The sequence below is a fragment of the Ctenocephalides felis genome, unplaced genomic scaffold (genome assembly GCF_003426905.1).
Source record: "Ctenocephalides felis isolate EL2017-DRISC unplaced genomic scaffold, ASM342690v1 CF-g0.4_SCAFFOLD_01886, whole genome shotgun sequence".
Classification (NCBI taxonomy): Eukaryota; Metazoa; Arthropoda; class Insecta; order Siphonaptera; family Pulicidae; genus Ctenocephalides; species Ctenocephalides felis.
Genome location: NW_020538040.1, coordinates 114,615,563 through 114,637,141, shown reverse-complemented (window position 1 = coordinate 114,637,141; position 21,579 = coordinate 114,615,563). Strand labels below are relative to the sequence as shown.

At 31.6% G+C, this 21,579-nt stretch overlaps 4 protein-coding genes across 4 annotated transcripts; 3 read left to right on the top strand and 1 right to left on the bottom strand.

Annotated features, from left to right (window-relative positions):
• Positions 1 to 6,275: 6,275 nt before the first annotated feature.
• On the top strand, positions 6,276 to 6,723 carry LOC113378383 (39S ribosomal protein L42, mitochondrial). Its single transcript, XM_026618915.1, has one exon. It carries the CDS (start codon positions 6,328 to 6,330, stop codon positions 6,706 to 6,708), a length of 381 nt encoding a protein of 126 aa, XP_026474700.1. The 5' UTR covers positions 6,276 to 6,327; the 3' UTR covers positions 6,709 to 6,723.
• An 88-nt stretch (positions 6,724 to 6,811) lies between these two features.
• On the bottom strand, positions 6,812 to 9,030 carry LOC113378380 (cyclin-dependent kinase 10). Its single transcript, XM_026618913.1, has 8 exons — positions 8,910 to 9,030; positions 8,727 to 8,845; positions 8,576 to 8,648; positions 8,320 to 8,494; positions 8,052 to 8,254; positions 7,597 to 7,824; positions 7,304 to 7,522; positions 6,812 to 6,981 (listed from the first exon to the last, which is right to left on the bottom strand). The coding sequence occupies exons 1-8, from the start codon at positions 8,932 to 8,934 to the stop codon at positions 6,812 to 6,814; spliced, it is 1,212 nt and encodes a 403-aa protein (XP_026474698.1). The 5' UTR covers positions 8,935 to 9,030.
• Positions 9,031 to 9,596: 566 nt separating this feature from the next.
• On the top strand, positions 9,597 to 10,473 carry LOC113378381 (akirin-like). Its single transcript, XM_026618914.1, has one exon. It carries the CDS (start codon positions 9,852 to 9,854, stop codon positions 10,467 to 10,469), a length of 618 nt encoding a protein of 205 aa, XP_026474699.1. The 5' UTR covers positions 9,597 to 9,851; the 3' UTR covers positions 10,470 to 10,473.
• Positions 10,474 to 15,734: 5,261 nt separating this feature from the next.
• LOC113375761 lies at positions 15,735 to 16,583 on the top strand. Its single transcript, XM_026615707.1, has one exon. The coding sequence runs from the start codon at positions 15,735 to 15,737 to the stop codon at positions 16,581 to 16,583; it is 849 nt and encodes a 282-aa protein (XP_026471492.1).
• Positions 16,584 to 21,579: the final 4,996 nt, after the last annotated feature.

Genomic DNA, 21,579 nt, shown 5'->3' with positions numbered 1-21,579 from the left:
GCACAGTTATATAACAAAATTTTGAACCTGTTAAAAATTAAAAACACGCAGATGCACTCTTTTCTTTCATTTATGATGGCAACGTTATCCATGAGCGTCAATTTGGATTTTTTAAAAAAACATGGCACACCAGAGCAAATTCATAGATGATAAATATAAACAAGGCTTACCAAAACATGAACTACTGTTCACCCGCTTTCCCTCGATATTTGTCAGGCCTTTGATAAGGTGTGGCACCCCCATAGATAAAAGAAGAGTAGTGGGCACCCCGGTCTACTTTACAAAATCAAAAATGCATTACCCTTTGATATATACTTAATCATAAAGTCTTCCCTGGAAAGTAGAACATTCTTCGTTAATGCAAGGGGTAAAAAATCAACATTACATCCAGTCAGATCGAGAATGCCTTAATGTAGAGTCATTGGGCCACTATTATACCTCATATACACTGTGGACCTGCCACAGAAAGATGACATTTTCACAGCAACATATGCAGACGACACAGGCATTCTAGATCATCTTGACGTAATACAAAAATGGTTAAGCTTGTGGAGAATAGAAGTTAACAGCTGCAAGTCAAAACACATCACTTTCACTCTTTGCAAAGAGACTTGTCCTGCAGTAGACTTAATGATAAAATTATCAAACAGATACAGTCAAATATCTAGGTTTACACCTGAATAAGAGGTTAACCTAGAAAGAACACATTAAGAAAAAGAGGAAGCAGCTTGAAGAAGCCAGAAGTAGATATTATTCTCTCCTCGGACAAAAATCAAAACTTGACACGCAAAATAAAATTTTTCTCTATAAAGCCATCATTAAACCAATTTGGACATACAGGATACAGCTATGGAAAACAACTTCCAACTCAAACGCTTTAATAATTCAAAGATTTCAAAACAAGTTATTAAAGGAGATTTTGAAAGCACCAAAGTAAGTATGTTCCAAATTGGTTAATACACAAAGACACAGACACAGTCAAAGATGAAATAATTGCTTACCCACAGAAATATAGAAATCGTCTAGTTGTTCACCCAAACTTGCTCGCCAGAAAACTTAAGAACAACTCTACCAGGGCCCGATAGAAAAGAAAATTTCTGCTGCATTAATCAACAATAGATAAGGCCTTCGACAAATCACTGGCAATGGTCAGATGATTTATATTGTGCCAACCATGGCCGGTAATCTCCGAACAAATGTAGATTACCTTGTTCTAAAATGAATTGGTATTCGAAATGATCGAAGGATAGCGCTACGATTTCCAATTTCATTGATCTAGCAGCTAGCTTGATCTACAATGATTTGATCGGCCATTTTCTATAAGTTGTCATCGCGTAGTGTAGTTGAGATGTGTTATATTTGTTTTTCTGTGATTGTTCATATATAATTATATTTTGGTGAATACTTTTTTCATTTATTATTAAGTTAAAATGGTAAAGTGTAATGTGCCATATTGTTATAACTCCAAATATAATAATAAATGCATGCATGTCTTTCCGGCATCTAATTATCAAGTATGTATATAATGATGTATTATGCATATAATGAATATGTATCATGAAAATACTATTAAAATGTTATATATTATGTATATATATATATATATATATATATTTGTGTGTAAAAATTTGTAAAAAGATGCTTTCAATTTGGATGCAGAGGGCGAATAATCCTTTAATGGATGACCTTACTCTTCGGTTTGTGGCACAAGACGAAGATAATTTGAAATCGAAACCAATTAGAAGTGTCTCCTTTACGGCAATAACAGAATAGTTTTCAAGTCACTGGAGAATGCTCTCATACAGAACCAGAAGAACAATCTGCAACTCCAAGGACAAGGACAAGTAATTATAACTCTAAATACTTCAATACAATTTGCAAAAAGATATTAATAAATGAATCTTATGTTCTTAGTTAGGAGATGAAAGCTTAAAAACCTTGAAAAAGATTTTTGCAGTAACCCTGAGATTGTCAAGTGCAGGTTAAAAGTCACCTATTCTGCTGACACCAGTTTTCCGCAAAGGTATTTTTTTATAATAATTGCAGCAAAAATAATTAATATGATAATAACAATATCTTCAATTAATATGATAACAATTGAAATGATATGAGTTGTTGTTGTGGGGTGTTTGGATTGGGTTGGGTTCCAAATGTAGACTGATTCACTCTCCAATGGGGTGCTAGATCCGTCCAACCTTTTCCTGGTGTCGTGGGCAGAGCTTATAGTTTATAATAGAAAATAACAACATTGGTATGAGTCTCCTCAGAACCGTGAGCACTTTATATTGGTATAGGCTGAAAGATGTCTTTACGCAAAGTAGAATACAAACACTGAATCTAATTTCGACTATAACTTTATTTAATCTTTAATAACTTCATATCACAAACTAGCATAGATTCGTGCTAAGACATACTCTAAGTTACAATATGAAATCTTACTCTATTTATTGCTAAGAGTACGTGAGAATATCCCGGAAGTGGCGCGTTCTGGAAAACTTCTCTGCCCTTGCAATGCTCTTGGACTTTGAATGTATAGTATAGAGCACGTATGATTCATGTTATTACATAACACGCCACCCCTAAAGGATATTCTTGGTCCTCCAAGAATAAAAAAAATTAAAAATTACAAAATTTTTGATGTTCTTCCCCTCTTAAAAAAATTCATCGTCCTCGATAATATTAAAAAAATTCATAATACATTAGCAAAATATAATAATAATGACATATTTTTGATTTTTCTATTAATATATCAAACTTAACAAAATAATATTGATGAAACAGTTTGCCATTGTCTTCTTACTGATATAATTTGAAACTAAAATTCTATAATAGCAATGGCTTTAATTAAACTTAATTTATTAATCTGATATTGCTATTTCTGATAAATAATTGCTTTGAGGGGAAGGAAAGGAAATTAAAACAATAGTAAGACATTTCTTATGCTAATAATTATAATTCTAATAAAATACAATGATAAGGTTTTACTTAAGCTAATTTTATCAAGTAGAATCACTTGTATAATGCCATTTATAAAATTTGATATCTTCTTATATATAAAAATGGATCGCAAAATGTGTTGGTAAGCGCATAACTCAACAACGCCTGGACCAATTTGGCCAATTCTTCTTTTAAAATGTTCGTTGAAGTCCAAGGATGGTTGTTACGGCGAGAAAAAAACGAATAATTGCCGGGAAAACCCTAAAAACAGCCCTTTTATTCTTTAATCGAGTAGGCAACGCAATTTGTAAAAAAAACAATGATCTATGTCATGACATTTTGTGTAGTTTTTGATAATATAATTTTGAATATATTTGTATAAACATAGAAATATCTTTCTATTAATCAAGCTATATTGGCAGCCAAAAACATTGATGTAAATTAATTAAATTTCAAAATTCAAGAACAAATTACAGGCGAAACAGTTGATTCGGCAACTATCAAGACGATCCACCGGAGTTTTTAAACTCGCTGGATTTGCTTGGATTGTCACCTCACAATCTTCAATTAAAGGTTGGATCGGAAATTATAATGTTGCGAAATATCGACCAACTATACTCAAAGGATAGTATAAAGCAGAAAATGTTCTCGCACTGCATCCCAATGCGTTTCCAGTGCGTTTATGGTATCATTAAGTGTTTGTGGTAATAATTTAGAAAACCTATGTTTCTCACATGGAAAATTGTATGTTGTTTGTTTCCGTATTGGAAAACCATCAGATTTGTTTGTCTATGCGCCAGGTTATCAAACAAAAATATCGTTTATCACAAAGCACTACAATGAAAATTGAACTGATTTTTGAATTATGATTTGTAATTTTAAAATTACTTACTTTTAAATGCTTATAGTGTTTTATTTAATTATTTTTAATTCACACCGAATTATTACCAGGGTGACGGTTCTTATAATTTTTTGCAAAGAATAGAAAAAAGATAGGCACAAAACACCGCCACATTACAATTTTTTTTGACAGGACGAAGTCTGTCGGGCCGGCTAGTTGATAATAATATTGGAAACTATTGTACAAAAAAAATAAAAAATAATAATTTTGTAACATTGTAGTGTGTAAATTATACTTCTAATTTTGCTATAACATTCTGCTGCACATGTGATTTTCAAAGTTCAACAACATTATTTTGTAAGTGTGATATACAATAGCATAATTATTAAGATATTTAATTTCAAAAATGAGTTTTGATTATACAGCAAAATGTTACAACAGAAATTAGTTACAATTATTCTATTGCTCTAAATATTGATGGAAAATGCACTGTTGAAAACTTCGATCAAACGCTCAAATTTCGCAACTCGTGGGAATCCATGTTTTGGCTTTGTGGACGAATATGGGCGGAGGAAGAGATGGAACTCATTTTTTTCAATCTTATCATTTTTTTTTTTCTCTTTTCAGTGTTTTCCGAGGACGAAAAACCTTTGAAGGGGGAGGTTATTCTGTAATCACAAATATAATTTGTTATTTATTGTTTTTGTCAGAGCACTACGTGCTATTTAAAGGTTATTCGAAGTTCTTCCGGCCTTGCTGTTAGATTTTGGAATCGCGTTCTGTTTGTAATTATTTAGTATATAAGAAGTAGTTAAGATTTAGTAAGGCAGTCAGAAATCAGAAGGAGTCAGAAATCAGAAGTCAGAAATCAGGAGTCAAGTCAGGCTTACTGTTTAGATACTTAAAAAAATGTAGTCTCTAATTATCGATAACCAAAAGGTTATCAAACAATTTATTTAATTGTAAAAATAGTAAACAATAAAAATATCAAGATCAACCAAGAATCAGTGTTTTTATCTCATCAACCGCTCAGCTCCAGCTACCAAACAATCTCCCACAATCACAGGAGTGATACAACAACCACACAATTACAGTTCACAATATATTCAATAGAAGTCCTTGGTGGTAGCTGCAAATTACCTCAGAATGCAGTGATAAGGCGTAGGAGTGCCTTAACACCCAGAAGATGTATGATACATCAAATTTTGTTTCGGGATTAAAAAGGATTAACAAACAATGCAATAATTTAAAGGATAAATTCCAACAAAGTATACAATGTTCTTAAAAGTTTTCAAATATTCCGGAAACTTAAAATGTAAGGGCAAGAATTTTGATATTGTTTCAATTAAGAGAGCATACTCAAAGACCAGACCAGACCAGACAGTTTATAAAGCGCAAGGGTTTAGTTATAGTTTTAAATAAACCTCCTTACAATAAAAACTGGATTAAAACAATAGATAGGTTTGAGCTACAATTGGTATAAATTAAAAGTAGTTCAGGGTTTTGGTTACTTACGATTAAAAAAACACTTATACAGAAACTATTCAAAGATTTCGTCAAATATAACTTTATTAATGATTGATTAGATAGCAAAATAACTATTAAATGGAGAGATAACAAACAAGAACGTCTTGTAAATGAATTTTAATCCTAGGAATTTAGTTTTATCTCAATTTGGATATCAATATATATATTTTTTGTTTTTAGGATTATTCTGTTTGGGAAGTATTCATTCTTTTTTAAAAATGTGCTGTTCTTTTTATCCTTTTAAATTATTGCATTACTTGTCATTCCTTCTAAATTTGTCATTTCATCGTCAATACTCCTGCGCTTTTTACTTCTTGGTTTTTAAGTTTTTAATATATTGTTATTAGTCATTAACTAATTAATATGAATAAGTTATTTCTCTTCAATTTGTAGTACTTTAAAAATATGTCTGTAATATACTTTAATTAATAGTAGTCAGTTATTTCTGTTTAGTTTATAATTCTTCAAAAATGTCTGTGATATATTTGAAAATATATTTTGTATTCCGTATGTTTTGTTCTTATTTCAAATAATTATTTTTTTTTCAGATTTTTGGGCTGTATTGATTTTATGTACAAATGTAGAAGTAATACCAGGGGTTAATTTACATACTGTATGTACATGTGCTGCCATGTAGTGATCTTTTCGTAAATTAAAATGAGTGTAACGTCAAATCGCCCGAGATAGCGATCTATTTATGTTTATTTATCTATGGTGCCAACGCCTTCAGTTTTACGTCAAATATTTTACTTGTTGTCCGTTTCAGGACAATTGTAAAAATTATTAAAATAATAAAAAAAAATACTTAGTGTCTAGGATCAATCATTGGTATCAGCATATATAAACATGATGGGGATGGTATAGGATTGCATCTCAAAGTGACTGAAGTCAGCAGTGAGTTCACTTGCTACATACTTCACTGCTAGATGCATAGATAAAAGAAGAGTATGACATGATGGCTAGCGGCTAGATGCTAGTCATCAAGTCACGGTGTCGCTCATTGTCAGTCTGATAAACTCAAAATGGCGTTGAGGTTAAGCTTAATTAATAGTGTTAGCAATTATAATTGCTTTGCCATTGCAGGACGTTTATTAAGTTCAAATCGAATTCAGCGTCTCCGGCATGTCGACAAAGTCATTCTGACAGACGATTTAACAACATTTGTGGCATGGCATCCGAAAAAAGATTTTTCTTTCGAATTTTCTCGGCCATTGCCCGATGAAAATGTAGATAATAATTTATCGTTGAAATGCACGTTAACTAAAAATACATTTAAGAACCTCCATCCAGAAATAACAAGACAAGAACTTGTGAGAATAACCCACACAAGTAAGCACATCTGGTACCCGAGATCAAGAGACAAAAGAGCTAAAAATACACCTATGGATAGAAAATATTTATAATTCTAATGTATAATTAAGACTAGTTGTGAAATAAAAATTATTTTTAAAATGCTTATTTTTGATTTTACAAAGTAATCTTATTATAATTTATATGAAAATATAGTTAATCTATTCTACGCTTTTTCACTAATGATCCAAGTAGATCAGATATTGCTGGAAGATTGTTTGTTTGATCAAGGATTGCACTTGAATTGTTTTCAGAATGACGAGTTGTTCCAGAGTTCTTCATGTTTCGATGTTGTGGAAATGTAGGCATTAATTTAGGATCACATGCTGTAATAAAACAAATGATATAAAAATATACATATGCTTCTCATAGAAAATGTTTTCAATTAGTGAAATATCTTGCAACAGAAACAAAACTTAGTTTTGAATAACTACTTTGAAAGAATATATGTTACGAAATATAATCTTCATTTTATGTTATGCATTCAATGTATAAATCTTAAATTATTTCAATCATGTGTTCAAAATACATTTAATACCTGAAGAAAAGTAGCTAATGAAAGACACTTCTGACATCAAATTATTAATTAAATAAATTTTGCATGATATACAAAGAAATAAAAAAACAGATATTTGAATTCAAACATACGTAATGGTGCTTCTTTGAAATAAGAACTCTGCAAGCATTCTTCAGCAGTGGCTCTCTTCTTTGGGTCAAACATAAATAAAAAGTTCAATAAACGAAGTCCAGCTGCAGACAACCATGGAAAACGTTGTTTGATATTATTATAAGGTTGATGTTTTATTGTAAATTTTTGTAAAGCTGGTAACGAACTATATTCGGGCCAGATAGCATCAGAGGGGGTTCCTAAAACATTATTGAGCATTTTACAATAAACTCACAAATTTAATAGGTAATTTAGATTAAAAAAGTTACTTTACCTAAAAGATCAATGATTAATTCTAGCTGTGCAATTTCAGATCGTCCTGGGAGAAGTGGTTTATGTCCCAATAATTCTCCTAAAATGCATCCAACTGCCCACATATCGACTGATGTTGTTTGTACTGAAGCTTGCAATAGCAGTTCAGGGGCTCTGTACCACAGTGTTACAACATGTGGTGTCATGGGCCTAGTTGGTAAACCAAACCACCGAGCTAGTCCAAAATCAGCTAGAAATTAGTATTGAAATTTATATTGATGATGGCAGCAAATGAGAAATGAAATTATGAAAGAGTTATTCTTTCTCCACAGCTTAGGTTAGAAGATGTGTAAAAATCTTACAATCTAAATTGTAAAATTTAGTCTTATATGTTAATTTTGGTAACTATTCATTTTGATATTCTATTTTATATGTATGTTTCATAAATGAGAAAATAACACACAAACTAAGAAATACCTATTTTAACACATCCTTTATCTGTTAAGAGAAGATTGGATACTTTAAGATCTCTATGCACTATGTAACAAGAATGTAAATATTTCAAACCACGCAGTACTTGTAACATCAAACATTTCACTTGTGATTCACTGAAAGGCGTTGCCATATTATCAAGGAGAGATGCCAGATCTTGTTCACAGTACTCCATTGACAAAAATATACTGTAAAAAAAAATTAACAACAAAAATACAACCTGAAATAATAATAGAATTTCTTCATCAATTACCTTTCTAAACTTCGCCCAACAACTACTTCTTTTAAATGAACAATATTCTCATGGCGACAAGATAACAAAACTTGAATTTCACGTAAACCACTTATAGGTAAACCATCTTTTTCTTGTTCCATCCGAACCTTTTTTAAAGCTACTACTTTATCATGAATAGTATCTCGAGCTCTGTCTACAAACAATAAAAAAAATATTTTTTCATTGACCATAACAGATTCATTAATAATAATGGAAAGACATAATGTAAACTAACAAACTATTCCATAAGTTCCTTCTCCAATCCTGTTTAATTTTTCAAATTCAGACACAAAACGGCATCGTCCCAGCTAAACAGAATTTAAACGAAATATTACTTTAATCAGATATTGAAAACATCAATTAAATGTATGAAATATATTACTGACTATATCTTTATCTGGAATATTCATGGTCTTTCCAGTTCGTAACGATGTTAAAACCCCCTTTCGTGTAACAGGGGCCTGAGGATCAATACCACTGGCCTTCATTGTTTGCAAACTTGTACCTAATTGAAAGAAATGAAATCAAGTAAAATACATTTTCTTTATTGTCTATAACTGAAGCGATACCTGATTTAGATTCACTTTTCGTCATTTTAGTTTAGCAACACTTTAACACGCCCAATATTTTTGTTGCAATAACAGTATATAAGGTTATATGAGATATGAGAAACAACAAGCCAAACATTTGTTTAGTTTTGTTTGAAATTTTAACATTGGCAAAACTGTAAAAAGCATTCAGAGTGGCGCAATTTAAATTCGATTTAAATCTAATATCGACGACACGCTATAAGTAAATTTTTTATCAATAAATTTTATATATTGAATTATGATATTAATTCAAATTTTATAATTATATTATTAAATTAAAAATATAATAAATTATATTTTATTTAACTATTCAAGTAAATTATTTATTCGTGTAATTTTATTAATCTCTAAGAAAAATAAAACTGCGTACATATTTAAAAAAAATATATAGAAAAAGTTTTAAGTAAATAATAATCTTAAAAAGTTTTAAGCAAATAATAATCATAAAGTCGAGTTGTCTCAATTATATACTCTTTTTGATCTATGACCTCCATATCCATCTTTCTAGTTGCTAGTCGAGCGCGATCAAACAACACAATCGTTTGTTAAATACGTAAATTTTTAGTTACATTTTTCATCGTTGGTTGGTGTCTGTTTAGTGTCTTGTTCGGTTGGCGGACCTTCTCGTCTCGGCTAGGAATTCATTACACAGCAGCGCAAGAAGGCGTTTTGTGGGTATGTTTAGCCATATTGGATTTTTTTTAGTCATTTTAAAAATATTTCGAGTTTATTACGTGTGCTGCTGAAAAGTAGCTTATAACTTAAAAAGTGAACCTCTTGCGTACAAAGTGATTTTTTGAATTAAAAGTTCTCATGTGAGTGAATAAAGAAAATTGAAATAAGGCAAATCGTAACTCCAAGTCAGATTAGAAGCGTTATTCTCCTAAGTGTGGGAGACTAGAACAAATATATAATAGTGTAATGGCGTGTGCAACCCTTAAAAGAGCATCGGATTGGGAATCATCCCTGAATCAGCGTCCATCAAAGCGTCGGCGTTGCAACCCCTACGGAACGCCTGCTCCTTCCAGTCATAATGCTACTATGAAAGTTGTTGAAAATAAACCTTCACCATTTGGAGAAATTGATAGGAAATTAACTCCAGAAAAAATGGCAGCTAACATTCGCGAAGAAATACGTCGTTTGCATAAACGCAAACAATTAAATTTTAATCACAATCGAATGAATTCGGAATTAGAACATCACGAAGATTCGGACGGGTCCAGTTCGGGGTCGGAGAGCTGCATAATGAATATGTCTCCATTGCCAAGTCCAGTGGGTCAAAACAGTGAAATTGGCATACAAAACAATGATCTTAATATGAGACAAAGTTATGGTAAAAATTCAGATAAGGCCCTTTTCACCTTTAAGCAGGTCGGTCTGATTTGTGAAAGGATGCTGCGTGAAAGAGAGATTGAGCTGCGTGAACAATATGATCGAGTGCTGACTACAAAGCTGGCTGAGCAATATGATGCTTTTGTTAAATTTACATATGATCAGATTCAAAGACGCTATGAAGCCACTCCAAGTTATCTTTCTTAAATCAGTTTGAAGAAATATTTTCAGATGTTATATACACTAGCTGTATATATATATATATATATATATATATATATATATATATATATATATATATATAATATTCGAAAAAATGTGTTAACAGCCCATTCGTCGAAATAAACAAAAACTTATTGATGAATGGGCTGTTAAAACATTTGTTCAAATATGTTTCAATGTCAAAATCTTTTTTGTTATATTTATGTATATATATATATATATATATATATATATATATATACACACCTAAGTCTGTTTTTACACGGTAGATTGGTTCCAGAAGAAGTCGTGTAAAAAAAGACATTGATCTTATACAAAAATGGGTGATTTGTTCCTAATCTCTAAAACCTATTTAAATTAGTGAAAAACAAGTATTTTTAAGAACAAGAATTCATGTTTATTTTATTAAATCAAATATATAATGCTTATTTTCACAAGCATAGTAATTAATGATAAAAAGGATATGCACTCTAATCTTAAAAGTAATATAAATTAAATGTATGGCAAGTTCAGGAACTAAAAAACTATGTTGTGAACGAAAAGAATAGGTTATTCAATTTTTAAGGTAAAAAATAAAATTCACTTAAATCTTTAAGCTAGTGTTCGCAAACTATTGATACTATCGATGGTTTCAGACTTTTTTCTTTCATAAATACTTTTTTGTCATATGAACATACTTCGCAAAAATTAAATTTGACAGAAAAAAATTAAGTACATAAAATTTCAAATCGTGCTAAATGGAATAAAATCGTGTAAAAAAATTAAAAATATTCAATTTTCAAACCGTGTTATATCAAAACCGTGTACAAAAAGACCGTGTAAAAACAGACTTAGGTGTATATATATATATATTTGAATAGTCTTGAATTTGATGTTGATATATATGTTTAATTTGAGTTTAAAATTCGGGAGTAACATCAATAAAAATAGTATGAGAGTTTTTTTAAAAGTTGCTTTATTTAAAATCCATACGTTTCGGCTAGCATCTTAGCCATCATTCAGTGGTAAACAAGTTAACTATAAAAATTAAAACTAAATAAATAATATGTAAGAAATTTCATAGAGAAACAATAATAATAATAACAGTAATGAAACACTTACAATTTTGTATCCTAATATAGCATATGAAACCATTATTAATCCATGGTATGAGTATGTGCACATTAATAAAATATATATTTTTTAACATCACAAATGGTAACTTAACAAGTTGTGGTGTGTTTTACCATTAGTGTGTTTTACCATTTGTGATGTTAAAAAATATATATTTTATCAATGTGCACATACTCATACAATGGATTAATAATGGTTTCATATGCTATATTAGGATACAAAATTGTTTCATTACTGTTATTATTATTATTAAATAAAGCACCTTTTAAAAAAAACTCTCATACTATTTTTATTGATGTTACACCCGAATTTTAAACTCAAATTAAACATATATATCATCAAATTCAAGACTCTTCAAATATATATATATATATATATATATATATATATATATATATATTAAATGGTAGTCTTGGATTTGTGAATATTTTGTAGAGTTTCGAACAAGAATCCAAAAAGTAATAAAAAACAAAAGGTTTTTAATAAACTACTTCATTTGTTTATTTACTGTCGACGTTTTGGAACTAGGTATGTTCCATTCCTGAAGATGGAACGTACCTAGTTCCGAAACGTCGACAGTAAATAAATAAATATAGAAATAGTTTATTAAAAAGCTTTATTTGTTTTTTATTACTTTTTGGATTCTTGTTCGAAACTCCACAATATATATATATATATATATACATATATATATATATTTATATATATATATATATATATATATATACATATATATATATACACACATATACATACATGCATACATATATTTATGTATGTATTGTGCATATTTACTTGATTGTATCATTTCTATCTAATTTCAATTCTGAATCTGAATTAGTATGTAACGATTTATATATTTCTGTGGAAGCTGTACCTTATTGTAATAGAAACATTCACAATGTGAATTTATGTTTGAATTACTATTTGGCATTTGTTTACATTTTAAGTCAATTATATATATATATATATATATATATATATATATATATATTAATTGTTTAATATGAACAAAACAGCACTCAGATTTGTTTAGCACAACTTTATTTTATGATTACAGACGTTTCGAGACCATGGTGTGTCTCATCTTCAGTGTAATTTCAAAAACAGTTACTTATATACTACACATTCTTTAATAATTTATTTAAATTTCATTTAATTTTTGATACTGGGTGTACTGTGTCAAGCATTGCAAAGAATAGTTGGTGTTTTTTGTATATCAAAAATTAAATGAAATTTAAATAAATTATTAAAGAATGTGTAGTATATAAGTAACTGTTTTTGAAATTACACTGAAGATGAGACACACCATGGTCTCGAAACGTCTGTAATCATAAAATAAAGTTGTGTTAAACAAATCTGAGTGCTGTTTTGTTCATATTAAACAATTAATATTCGTTCCACTCATATCATAAAATTCTATATATATATATATATATATATATATATATATATATATATTTGAATTGTAAGATATTAAAATAAAATGTTTATACATAAAAATTATACTTTTCATAACTTCTTAAAAACAAGAAATTTTATGAAGCTACAAACTGGGAAAACCGAATTTTTGTAAATCAACTGTAGTTTCTGTTGAGTCAGAAGTGGAAAACAATTCCATATGTTTCTACTTTATATTGTGATTTACAAACGAATCTTGTTTTATAAGCTTTTCAGATATTTATTTATAAGATGAATTATTTCCATATGGGTTCATATAATTTAAGCCATATATTAATATAATTATTTTATGAATCTGTAATTTAAGTAATAATAAAAATTCGTTTTCATATCAAAAATGAACATTTTTATATTTTTATGACAGATCTGTTACATTAAAATTAATTCTCGTAAGGTGAAATAATGTCCAGTTCCAAATGCACAATCCGAAATAATTCTATATAATGACCATGTTACACAAAAATGAAGTCAAATTATAAATATGTAAATTAAATTAAGACAAAATTTGTCTATATTTGCTCTGAAAAATTGTACAAGTAATTACTAAGAATACCGCAAAGGGTAATTATATTAATTAACCTTGAACTTTAGATACATTTTTATTCAATACTTCAAGTGATATATTTTTGTATAAAATGTGTTTTATATTTAGCGTATGCATTTTGAATGCATACAGTACACAATTCATAAAGATCCTTGCCATGGTGTTGTCTAACTAAATCATACGATCGGCATGATACAAAGATTTGGTGGCTGAGTGTGGACCGCAAAGGGTTAAACACAGACAAAGACATTAATTTTAATTAAGGGTTGAACAAAGGTATTTGGTTTGAAATAACATATTATATAAAATGGAAATTATTCGATGAAAGAACAAAAAACACTTCATAACCCCTGTTTTGAAAGAAAGAACTGGCAGGTGGTGATATAAACATAAATGAATTTAAAACAATTTTTCAGGCACGCAACTTACAGATTAAGCAATAAAATTATAAAAGTACCAAGAAAATTAGTTAAAATTGTGTCAATAACTAATGAAGGTGAACTGTTAAATCTATATATTGAATTGTCATATATTTCTCAATTTTCATATATAGTAAAAACAACTTTATATTTGATAATTTATTATTATCAAAAAGTGATTTTAGATTTTAAAGCTTGTGTACAGTACAAAATTTGGATCAAATCATTCACCGGCCAGCATTCAATCTAAAAAATTAAGCATAAAATTCAATAAATATAACTATCTGACTCACATTTGTTGTATTTATAGAAAAATAATTCAGATAAGGAAAGTCTTTACATGCACATTACAAAAATTGAATGTATATCTGAAAAATAATAATTTTGTATTCCTATTTACGGAATATATTCATCCTCGTCATTATAAGAATGTAAATGCACACAATCTTTATATATCTGCCTAAAATGTATTAACATGTCAGAATTGATCAGAACCAATTTAAATTAGTTGCACTATCATTTTGCCACTAGCACATGTCTTACAAGTTTCCATTACTGAGTTTGTGCATGTAATGTCACGCAAAAGGTGTATTGAACATGTTAATATTAAGTTCTTCAAATGAGGTAGCGCCTCCCTGATCTAACATTTGGAGCATTTCAGAGAGTTCTTGTCCTTATGGTTGCCCTTCACTGGCACCAGAATGAACTTGCACGGGAACAGGAGCCATGGAATGGGCTCCTGAACTGCTTGATCCAGGACCAGTGTCTGATACTTGGTTTGATCCCTGCCAAATCCACATGCCTGAGAAAAAAAGTTGTAACAATTATTTATTTTAAAAAAGGGTATGGGCGTGTTTCCATACAGAATTGGCCCCACCCTGGTATTTAAATAATTTTGATGCCATTTTATAGGTATTTTCGAGAAAATCCGATATACCAAATTTCAAATCCGTAGCTCATCATTTGGCCGAGATATCATTGAAAATGTGTGAAAGTGGTCCCTTTATTCAAAGTCGTTTTTTGTCGCAATTGTGAGAGATATCGACAAACCAATAACGCCAATGTGTTCACATCGGTATGTACTATATTATTAATAACAAATATTGTTAAATAATTATTTTTTAGTGCATGAAAAAGTGAAAATAATTTTTTATTTTGAATTTTCGGGTAGTGCAGTTGTTTGGACTAATTTTTAATTAGTATCATTAGAAGGGCTATTGAATTTTCTTTTGGTGTGAAAAATTTTGTTTCATTTCATGTGGTAGAACACATCCAAAATTAGAAAAAACCTGAGCAAGTACACGCTCGCGCTCATGTAACACCCGTGTAAGTCGTCTCTCATTCGCAACGACTAGCAACAGCATTGGTCGCCGCGCGTCTTGATAAATTAAAACATTTTTAATAAAACACAAGATATATACATTTATATATTGAATAATTATATATTTATATGTATATGTATGTGGGGTGGTCCCACATATAAAAGTCAAGACACTATAAATGAAAAATAAAGTTTATTACAAAATTATAATAATTTACAAAATCTTCTTGGTTGAATTCCGGTATTCTTGGTATTCCTCGGTTGGACTCCGTAGTTTTCCTAGGTGTTGCCTACCCCACATAATTGGTGACCCCGACGCTGAATTGGACCACATAATTGGTGTGAGCTGAGTTACTATAGAGCACTATCCGTACAGAAGACAATAAAAAACAATGAATGAAGACATGCAGGACACTAAAGGGGAACTGGATGCAATCTCACGCACTCCGCATCTACCGCCATTTCTGAGTGAGAAACCGACATTGTGGTTCACAATAGCCGAAGCAATATTTTCTCGATGCCGCATCATCAATGACCTGGCTAAATATGAATTTGTAATAGCTCAGCTAGATTGCAAATATTTACTCCAAATAGAGGACGTTATAAACTCTCCGCCTGCAGAGAATAAATACATAAAACTAAAGGAGGAATTAATCAAAAGGCTATCAATTTCCGAACGGCAAAGGATAAGACAATTACTTTTGCAAGAAGAACTTGGTGATCGAAGTCCTTCTCAGTTCCTACGTCACCTTCGTTCATTGGTCGGAACAACTACAGTCGACAATTCACTCCCACGAGAAATCTGGATTCAACGACTACCGGTCCAGACTCAACAAATATTGCAAACCCAGATCAATGGAGACCTAGAAGAACTTGCATCGCTCGCCGACAAAATATGTGAGATTGCACAACCGCCAGTAGTCGCAGCAACTAGTAACAACCAACAGCAAGACATCATACAAAAACTAATGGATAAAAATGATCAACTAACACAGCGTGTGGAAGATCTTACTGAGCAATTAGCCAAGTTAACCTATTGTAGCAGACTCAACCTATCAGCAAATAGAAACCGTAGCCCATTTCGACAGCACAGGTCTAACCACTTCCTCAGGCCGAGAAGTACTTCTAGATCGCGCAACCGAAATACATTCTGCTGGTACCACGCCAAATTCGGAAAGAAGGCAAGAAAATGCGAGAGTCATTGTTCGTTCAGAGAGGAAAACTCCAACGGCAAGGAGTGATGGCGACCTATCCTTGCTCTTCATCAAGCCGTCGCCTCTTCATAAGTGATCGCAGAACTAAGGTACAGTTTTTGGTCGACATAGGTTCAGACGTTTGCGTGTATCCAAGGCGCTTAACTGCTAAACCTAATCCTCAACTAAACTATACTTTGTCTGCAGCCAATGGAACCAACATACGCACGTACGGGGATATTATTTTACAATTAGATTTTGGACTAAGAAGAAATTTTACTTGGAGATTCATCGTAGCAGACGTAACAATGCCTATACTTGGAGCAGACTTTTTGGCGTACTACAATATCATTATCGATATAAAGAATTCTCGTCTACATGACAACCTGACATCACTGTCATCTCCAGGATGTGTCACATTCTCTCGGATACAAAGTGTCAAGTCTATATTTGGAGACAGTGCATACAACAAATTATTAGCTGATTTTTCATCCATCACCAGACCATCAGGCTTGTGTCAAGAAAGCAAACACAAAACATTTCATTATATTAGAACCACTCCAGGACCTCCAGTTTTTTCTAGACCACGGCGCCTCAAGCCAGAATTACTTTGCGTAGCCAAAGAAGAATTTAAGAATATGGTAGAATTAGGCATTGCAAGACCGTCCGATAGTTCTTGGTCTTCACCTCTACATCTGACACAGAAAAAGGATTCGACGTGGCGTCCATGCGGAGATTATCGGCTACTCAACTCACGCACAATTCCAGACAAATATCCCGTTCGTCATATTGCGGACTACGCCCATAATTTAGCAGGATGTACTATATTTTCAGTGATTGACTTAGTGAAAGCCTTTCAGCAAATTCCAGTCCATCCTGATGATATTGCAAAAACAGCAATAATAACACCATTTGGGCTGTTTGAGTTCCCGTATATGACTTTTGGACTGAGGAACGCAGCACAAACATTTCAGCGATTTATAGATGAGGTTACACAAGGTCTGGATTTTTGTTACGCATACCTAGATGATATTCTTATATCATCTACATCGTTAGAAGAACACCAAGATCATCTCCGCCAATTATTTCAACGCCTGAAAGACCACGGCGTTGTCATAAATCCAGCGAAATGCGTATTAGGTGCACCCAAAGTTACATTTCTTGGTTATGAAATTTCTAAAGATGGAACTTTGCCACCACAAGACCGTATCAACGATCTTCAAGAATATCCGCTACCGGCAACCTACTCAAAGCTGCGACGCTTCATAGGAATGATTAATTATTATCGAAGGTTTATTCCTCACATAGCTGAATTTCTTGCTCCGCTACACAAGCTGCTCTCAGGATCTACCAAATCTGGATCACAACCAATTTCTTGGACTCCACAGCTTCAAGATAACTTTGACACTTGTAAGAAAGAATTGGCTAAAGCAACATTACTAGCACACCCTGTACCAAATGCTCAAACAGCATTATTTAGCGATGTATCTAACCATTCTATCGGTGCAGTATTACAGCAGTACATCAATGGCACTTGGCAACCTTTGGGCTTCTGTTCAAAAAAACTATCTGAGAAACAACAACTATGGCCAGCATATTATCGAGAACTTTTGGCTGGATACGAAGCAGTGCAACATTTTCGAAGCTTACTGGAAGGGAGACATTTTATTTGGTTTACTGACCACAAACCTTTAATTCACGCCTTTTCCCAGCGAAAGGACAAGCTGCCGCCAATACAATTAAATCAATTAAGTTTTCTGTCGCAGTTTACAACAGATGTTCGCTATGTTAGTGGACAACAAAACATTGTAGCCGACGCTTTCTCAAGAGCAGAAGCCATAACATCGCCTTTGGATCACTCCGTTATTGCTAAATCGCAAGACGAAGATGAAGAACTGATAACGCTCTTAAAATCAGATACTGCTCTCAACCTGAAACGCATCGCTATTCCAGGAACCAAAGAACAATTATATTGCGACATTTCTCAAAATCGATTACGTCCTTATGTTCCTGCTGAACATAGACGACATATTTTTAATACTCTGCACAATCTCTCATCCAGGTATAAAAACCACAACTAAACTCATCACGGATAGATTTGTTTGGCCTGGCATTCGCAAGGATTGTAGAACCTGGGCTCGAAACTGCATCTCATGTCAACGCTCCAAAATTGGTCGGCATATAGTCACACCACTTGGAGAGTTCAAAGTGCCACCCGCCAGATTTCTGCATGTTTACATTGACATTGTCGGACCACTTCCACAATCAAAAGACTTCAAATACCTATTCACCGCTATAGACCGTTACACACGCTGGCTTGAAGTTTTTCCTCTATCAGATATTACCGCAGAAAGTGTAACCTGGGCTTTCTTGTATTCTTGGATCTCACGCTTTGGTGTTCCATCTCAAGTAACAAGCGACCAAGGACGGCAATTCTGTTCAGCTGTTTTTCAAGGCGCAACCAAACTACTAGGAATTTCCCACATTCCTACTACAGCATATCACCCGCAATCAAATGGATTGATTGAAAATGCTCATAGGCCACTGAAAACAGCCCTCATGTGCCATGCAGACCCGTCATGGATGGATTCTCTACCAATTATTTTATTAGGAATTCGAGCTTCTGTTAAAGAAGACATTAAAAGCAGCAGCGCCGAATTAGTATATGGAGAGCCGCTTCGTCTACCTGGCGAATTTTTAATCAGCACACGCAAGGAGACACCAACAAGCGACTTCTTGAGAAATCTACATCGACATTTCGAAACAATACATCCAACTCCTACATCTGCACATGGATCGAAAAAGACTTTTGTACATAAAGAACTAAGTAATGCAAAATTTGTATTCCTTAGGGAAGACGCTCTGCGACCAGCGCTTTCTTGTCCATACAGAGGTCCGTATGAAGTCATAGATCGAAACTCCAAAACATTGAAAATTAAAATTGGAGAACGCAATGTAAGAGTATCCATCGATCGTGTCAAGCCCGCTTTCACCACAGAAGACGACCAAAGTACGAGTCCAACTCCATCCAGCGCTTCAGAACATACCTCCAATCAATATAGAACACGGTTTGGACGGGTAGTCCGTCCTCGCATCCAATAAAATTAATACAATTTTATTGACTCGCCAGGGGGGTATTGCAGCGACACTAGCTCTCCTACTATTGAAAAATAGTAGTAAAGAGCTACACTAGCCTTCACACTATTAGGGACCCTAATGTGTGGAGGGGGTCAGGCTACCAGGTATATAACCAAAGCAGTTACCATCCTCGATCTCTTTTCTCTTCTACTGATCGAGCAGGCAACACCTAGGCAAACTACGGAGTCCAACCAAGGAATACCAAGAATACCGGCATTCAACCAAGAAGATTTTGTAAATTATTATAATTTTGTAATAAACTTTATTTTTCATTTATAGTGTCTTAATTTTTATATGTGGGACCACTCCACATAATTGGTAGCTCTTTACTACTATTTTTCAATAGTATGAGAGCTAGTGTCGCTGCATGTATAATAATAACTATATTTTTATATAAATAAATATATATTATTTATATATTGCACAAGTATATTATATGATTTAATCATCATTAATAATGTATTAATTAATTATTACTTATTAATTAATTATTAATTATATTTATTGATATTGATTATTAATACCACTAAATAAATAAAAAATAGATTGATAAAAAATATACATAATAATAGTATATCGGTATGATTACTATTCATGCTACAGCGCAATGCATACAGATGCAAGTATACTAAGTTAGTCATAAATAAATTCAATAATATCTTGAATTTTTTTAAAAATTAAATAACATATAAGAATAAATTGAATAGAATATCTCAACCTATAAATACTCATAATAATTATTGAACTACTGCACTATTGTGTATCATCCTTAATTAAAACGATATTTGAAATTTTGCGGCATTATAATTATATTTTGTATTGTGGTAATAACTAAATTATATACTAATCAAATTATATTGAAATAACTAAAATATAAGAAAAGTACAAAATTGACTGGTACAAAGGTGTAGTGCACACAAAAATCAAAAAGAGCATTATTTATTTAATAATTATCAAAAACTTTGTGATTAGTTAAATTCCAAAATTATATTAATTTTATGCTGTCTGTATTTTGTTATCTTATGTGTGGTTTTTACGGGCAAAATTTCAAATATCGTTTTAATATATTCTTATATGTTATTTAATTTAAAAAAAAAAATCAAGATATTATTGAATATATTTATGACTAACTTAGTATACTTGCATCTGTATGCATTGCGCTGTAGCATGAATAGTAATCATACCCAGTGGTGTTGTGCTAAAATTTCTTTTGCCGAAACGCTAAAATTAAAAGAACCGGTTCTCATATTTTAAAGAAAAAAATCATTACAAAACCCAATTTAATGTATATTAGTTTGATTGGCAATAAAACTATGCAAAAAAAACATTTTGTGCATATGTATGTTTATTACAATAATTAGAACGTTTCATAAAAATTGTTAAATCATAAAATACAAATAGTATATTAAAAAACACTGAATAAATATTTTCAACAGTTTTAACATGAATTAATGTTTTAACATTAGTGTAATGGTTTTTATAAAATATTCCAAATAGGATTATGTTCAGGATCTTGGAGTTGAATTTTTCTTGTTTGGTTGTCATCCGCTGATCGATGAGACCTCAACCAAGTTTTTACATAATTATCTGGATTAAATAATTGTTGTGGTGGGCCACTAATTTTTATAAATAAAAGATTTGCTAAATTTTCAATTAAAATTTTATTTCTCTGTTCATTGAATATAATATTCATATTGCTGAACCCGCGCTCACACTCTGCAGAACTGCAAGGTACAATATTTATGTATCGAAATAAAATTTCAATATCTTCAGGAACTACTTTGCCTCCAGTATCAATATAATCTCTAAACGAAAGTTCATACAAAACGTCATACATTAATGCCAAGTTAATTATAAACTGTTTAGATAAATAAATAAATAATGAGTGCTCTGCCCTAGGGCAGGT

Coding starts and splice junctions, on each gene's coding strand:
- LOC113375761 (XM_026615707.1), top strand. CDS start 15,735: ATGAATGAAGACATGCAGGACACTAAAGGGGAACTGGATGCAATCTCA.
- LOC113378381 (XM_026618914.1), top strand. CDS start 9,852: ATGGCGTGTGCAACCCTTAAAAGAGCATCGGATTGGGAATCATCCCTG.
- LOC113378383 (XM_026618915.1), top strand. CDS start 6,328: ATGGCGTTGAGGTTAAGCTTAATTAATAGTGTTAGCAATTATAATTGC.
- LOC113378380 (XM_026618913.1), bottom strand. CDS start 8,934: ATGACGAAAAGTGAATCTAAATCAG. Junction 8,495..8,575: donor AGGAACTTATGGAATAGTTT/GTTAGTTTACAT, acceptor TATTGTTTGTAG/ACAGAGCTCGAGATACTATT. Junction 6,982..7,303: donor TTTCAAAGAAGCACCATTAC/GTATGTTTGAAT, acceptor GTTTTATTACAG/CATGTGATCCTAAATTAATG.